Here is a 5,242-nt window from a genome sequence, read left to right as displayed (position 1 = left end):
GTATTCCAGGTTATTCCCTCGGGTATCCCGGGTTATCCCCTCGGGTATCCCGGGCTGTTCCCCGGTGCCGCCGCCCGCAGCGCGGTTCTCGCGGAGGGGGCGGGCGCTCGGCGGTGACGGGTGTGCGGCGCAGCCAATGGCGAGCGAGGCCGCAGCGGCGCGGGGCCAATGGGAGCCGCCTGCGGCCCTTGAAGGGGCGCGCCGCGGAGCGCGGCCGCACTGCCGCCCGCCGCCGCCGGGAGACGCGGCCGGCCCGGGGCAGCCGCACGCTCCCATGGAAAAATCCAAAAATTTCCGCATCGACGCGCTGCTGGCTGTCGATCCCCCCAAGGCGGCGGCGGCGGGGCAGAGCGTGCCGCTGGCCCTGGTCACCTCGCTGGGCGGCAGCGGTAGTAGCAGCAGCGGGAGCGGCAGCCCTCCGTCCTCGTCCTCCTCTTCCTCGTCCTCTTCATCCTCCTCCGAGCACCCCTCCGGCGGCCCCGCCGACTGCCTGCGCACCGACAGCCCCTCTCCGCCGCGCCTCCTGGCCGCGCACTGCGCCCTGGTCCCCAAGCCCGGCTTCCTGCCCGGGGCGGGCTCGGGCTCGCACCCGCACCACCCCGCCTCGGCGGCCGGCATGGCCCTGGGACTGCACCCCGCGGCGCCCGGCGGGCCGGGCATGCCGGCGCAGGCGGCCCTCTACGGGCACCCGGTGTACGGCTACTCGGCGCTGGGCGGGCAGCACCCGGCGCTCTCGTACCCCTATTCGCAGGTGCAGGGAGCGCACCCCTCCCACCCCGCCGCCGACCCCATCAAGCTCAGCGCCGGCACCTTCCAGCTGGACCAGTGGCTGCGGGCCTCCACCGCGGGCATGATCCTGCCCAAGATGCCCGACTTCAACTGTGAGTATCTGCCTCCCTCCGCACCGCATCCCTCCATCCCCCGCCCTGCCGGCAGCTGCCTCCTTCCGAGGGCGTAGAAGCCCCTCCTGCCCCCCTAAACAAGCTGCGGATGTAAACCGGAAGAGACGCTTTTATTTTTTGGCAAAATTTATGTTAGAAGAAAGAAATAGCGCTCGGCGATGGGAAACGGGGGTGTGCGGTCACATCGCCATTCCCCGCCCTTGAGGAGTCCCGGACAGCCTGGGCAGGTTAAATGGGAAGGTGACAAATTGCTCCCTGCCTTTGCAAATGCCCTTTCCCGCTGTTCCTGGAGGGTAGAAGCCGCCGGGGAGGGGAGGTGGGAGTTGGTCAGGGGCCAGGGCAGGGGCAGGAGTCCTTACAGTGTCCCCAAAACCCCACTCTCAATGTAACCCCCCAAAAGAGAGGTGGCAGGTCGCACCACTCACTCACCGTTCTTAATTCTATTTCTTCTTTATCAGAAATGGGAGTATAATAACGATGCCAGGCCTCCCAGGCAAAGGGATGTTGGGAGGATCTGGGATCGGCCAAAAACTTGGGGTTCTGCGTTCCCTGGAGACAACGAATAGGAAAGAAGTGCGGTGGGAAGGGTTTAGATCTGGGCCCAGGAAAGGCCGGGAATGCTGGATGGAGCCCCGGAGTCCCAGCAAAGCGCCGTGCCGAGCTCTGGGCCTCGCGGCGATGGGGAACTTGCATCTGGTTTAAGCAAAGATCATTTTCGGAGGTGTGAGCTCTCGGTGGGAATGGCCGGTTTAACAATACCGGAGGTGTAGTTTTACGAAAATCATGCCAGGAAAAGAATTGCGATTTTTTTTTTTTTTCCTCCCCTTCTCCTGCTCGGCACACACATTCGCAGACAAAAAAGTCCATTGTTTTCTCTCGGATTGGGATTGTTTAGACTGGAACATTCAAGAAGAAAAAATAATTAGGGAAGCTGTTAGAATCCTGCCTCTCAAACAAGGGGCAGAGGGGAATAAATAACCAAGCAAAACGAGCCTCGGAAAATCGCACCGCGGTGACAAAATCTCCCGGGCGCTGCGGCCGGGAGCGGACACTGTCCTATTCTTCCTGCAGCTTTAGCGAGCTGTCTCCAACCGTGGCCGGGGAGCAGAAGCCGCCCTTTCTCAGATTTCTTTTATTTTTCTAAACCGAATAAGCCAAAGTACCCAAATAATTTGAGAAATGGGCAGTAGCGCTGCCGGGTCGCATGCCCAGGGCTGTCAGGGCCTTCAAAGAGGCTCAGTTCCCGCTTTCTCGTGGATGAAATTTTCTGTTTTGTTTTGCTATTTTTCCCCCTCTCTAATAAACTCTTAGTTTTAGTTATTTTTTTAATGCGGAAAACACGCTTTTTTTTTTTTTTTCTCCCCCCGCCCCCGTTTCCAATACACTTTTCTAGTCCTCGCTGATGATTTACGCTCCGAGGGGCAGCCGGTGCAGGGCACGGAGCGGCCCCGGTCTCGGTCCCGGTTCCGGCCTGCAATCCCGCTAATTAAACGGATATGGGCGGGCAGGGAGTGCGGCAGGTTTAACTAAAACATTAAATGGAGCAAATTGCCTCTCCCCGGAGAGCCCCGTGCCCCTGCGCCGCGATCCCTGCCTTGGGTTTATTGTCTCGCGTTTGTTGGGCTCTTGGGAAATCAAGAGACATATTTTCCTTTATTTAAAAGATTTAATTTAATTCCTTTTTTTTTTTGGTCCCTGTGGGCGATTCCCCTGACACGGCGGGAGCCGGGAAGCCCCGGAGTCAGGGAGGCGACCCCCGGTGGATGGTGCAGCCTCGCTCAGCCTTTCCCGCTTCCCGGGGGGATGCGCGGCCGGGGCTGGGCGGCTCCGCGCTCACCTCCCGCTCCCCCTTGTCCTTCCCAGCCCAGGCGCAGTCCAACCTCCTGGGGAAGTGCCGCAGACCCCGCACGGCCTTCACCAGCCAGCAGCTGCTGGAGCTGGAGCACCAGTTCAAGCTCAACAAGTACCTCTCCCGGCCCAAGCGCTTCGAGGTGGCCACGTCGCTCATGCTGACCGAGACGCAGGTGAGTGAATGTCCCCGGTGCCAGGCTGGCCGTGGGGGCAGCCCCGGCGGGCGGTGGATGAAGGGGAGTTTTGTGTCCCGTGTCCCCCAGGTGAAGATCTGGTTCCAGAACCGGCGCATGAAGTGGAAGCGCAGCAAGAAGGCGAAGGAGCAGGCGGCGCAGGAGGCCGAGAAGCCCAAGGCGGGCGGCGGCGAGGACAAGGGCGATGAGGAGCTGCTGCTGCCCGCCCCCGAGAAGAGCGCCGGCAGGAGGATGCGGGAGCTGCCCGACAGCGAACCTGAGGACGAGGAAGACGAGGAGGAGGAAGAGGAGGCGGCGGCCGGGAGATGCTGCCCGTACCACTCCTCCGACTGCTCCGAGGCGGACGAGGAGGACACGCAGCCCCGGGCCCGGCACGGAGCCCCGGCGCAGCCCCAGTGAGCCCCGCGGGTCCGGCTCCTCCGGCCGAGCCGCCGCTCCCGGCTGACACCGATCCCGCTCCCGCCTTGTTCTGATTTCTCCCTGCTTGGAGAGGGATGGAGAAGAAGATCCTCCGCATGCCGGGCGGGGAAGAGGATTTATCGTGAATACAGTGTTATTATTGACTGAAAACCAGACAAAACTTGAGCTCCCTCACCCCCCACCCTTGCCCCCTGGAAGCGCGTTCCTTTCGCTGAGTATTGGAAATGTTTTGTTCTTACTATATATCGGGAAATCTGTTTATGTCATGAACGTTAAAACTGCTGGGAATCTCAATACTGTCTTTATTTTTGTATATCATATTTATAAAAAAAAAAATTGCCTCTACTTATGCATGCTAAATTATTCCCCAGGTCCTCCCACCCGTGCGACGGTGGGGAGAAAATAAACGGCGTTTTTTACTGGAGGTGTCCGAGCGCTGTGTGAGGGGAGGATGCTCACAGGTCAGGGTCTCCTGGTGCTTTGGGAGGTGCCAAAAACGATCGGGAGGGAGCCGGGAACCGCTTCCTAATCGGAATTTAGCCCGGTGCCACAGCTGCCGTGTTATGCCTGATATTTAGAGGGTATTTCCGAGAGGAGCGCCTCAGAACAGGGTGAGCTGCCCCGGTTACAGCGCTGGGGGTGCCGGGGGTGCGGCGGCGCTCCTGCCCTGCGATGCTTTGGGAGCTCGGGGAATGGCCTAGGCATCCCCTCCCAAGGGAATGGGGCCTGGAAAAGGAGGGAGCAGCGCTGCTTTCCCGGGGAAGCTCGATTCCCAGAGGAGCGATGCTCTCCCGTGCCCGCCCCGGTACCGAGGACGGGAGCCCCGGCTCCCCGCCCCGCCGGCGCTGGAGCGCGGGGGTTTCGATGCCCGCGCCGTTTATCTCGCCAATAAATTCGCGGATCAATTAATCCCTGTCACCGCGGCTCTTCCCCAAATCAATTATAGCGAATTTAAATATAATCACTGGCTCATCCCCACCAGCTCAGGGCCACGGCTGGCAATTCATCCCCGTGAATGAATTACAGGGAGGCTCCGCTCTGCTCCCGCGTAGGGCCGCGCAGGGAAGGACGCGGATCCCGCATCCTAGCCCCGGAGGATGAGAATGAGGAGCTCTGAAACACAGAGCTTTCCCACCCCCGTGCATTTTAAAAATAAAACAATAATAATTTTAATAAAGATATTTTCTTCAAAATCGCGTTAACCTGTCCCGTGAGGCCACAGCGTGGCCCCTCCTCACGGCTTCTGTAAAAATCTGCCCAGTGAAACTCAGGCTGGGGGGATGCATGAGATTTTGGGATGAGATTCAGGAAGGAAAATTGTTATCCCTCACGGAGAGCTTCAGGTGCCTCGGCTGGAGGTGGCATCCAGGCATAACCAGCTCTCCGGCCCCGCACCCCCCGTGCCCCGGGGCGACACGTCAAAAATCACGGTACATCAAAAATCTGAACAGATCTCATGTGTCAAAAGACTTGATCGGGATATTCTTGATTTGAGCTTGACCGATACCTAACCCCTTGAAACGATCGCGTCGGAGGCTCTGATTTAAATTTCTAAACGATTTTCTTTTGGTCGCAGGCTGTGGAGACTTGAAGGCGATGGAAAAATAAAGGTGTTAGTGTCTCTGTGGTTTTTCACGCCGCTGGCTGTGGCTGCATCCTCGTGGGTGAGCGGCCGGGCAGGAGCGCGCAAAACCCGCGCGGGGCCGCGGTGGCTCCTCCGCCCCAATCCCGGCCACACGTCCGAGTTACGGTCAGCAGGATTTACCTCTTGCTTGTACCTTACAACGTCTGAACCGTATCAGTCTGGACGACACCTTATGATCTCAAAAAAAAAAAGAACAAATTAAATATAATGCATAGTTTTTATAACAGCAC

The 5,242-nt window shown here is 59.1% G+C and overlaps 1 protein-coding gene across 1 annotated transcript; it reads left to right on the top strand.

Annotated features, from left to right (window-relative positions):
* Positions 1–274: 274 nt before the first annotated feature.
* Positions 275–3,346, top strand: MNX1 (motor neuron and pancreas homeobox 1). Its single transcript, XM_054274256.1, has 3 exons — positions 275–881; positions 2,766–2,926; positions 3,017–3,346. Exons 1-3 carry the CDS (start codon positions 275–277, stop codon positions 3,344–3,346), a joined length of 1,098 nt encoding a protein of 365 aa, XP_054130231.1.
* Positions 3,347–5,242: the final 1,896 nt, after the last annotated feature.

The sequence above is a fragment of the Melozone crissalis genome, unplaced genomic scaffold (assembly GCF_028551555.1).
Source record: "Melozone crissalis strain CALT ecotype California unplaced genomic scaffold, PUWL_Pcris_2 ptg000016l_1, whole genome shotgun sequence".
Taxonomy (NCBI): Eukaryota; Metazoa; Chordata; class Aves; order Passeriformes; family Passerellidae; genus Melozone; species Melozone crissalis.
The sequence above is the reverse complement of the archived record's forward strand: the minus strand, read 5'-3'. Positions and strand labels throughout refer to the sequence as shown.

Bases quoted from the DNA above. Each gene is read 5' to 3' on its own strand.
- MNX1 (XM_054274256.1), top strand. From the start codon at position 275: ATGGAAAAATCCAAAAATTTCCGCATCGACGCGCTGCTGGCTGTCGAT. The intron at 882-2,765 runs GTGAGTATCTGC...TGTCCTTCCCAG, and splicing joins CAAGATGCCCGACTTCAACT to CCCAGGCGCAGTCCAACCTC. The intron at 2,927-3,016 runs GTGAGTGAATGT...CGTGTCCCCCAG, and splicing joins TCATGCTGACCGAGACGCAG to GTGAAGATCTGGTTCCAGAA.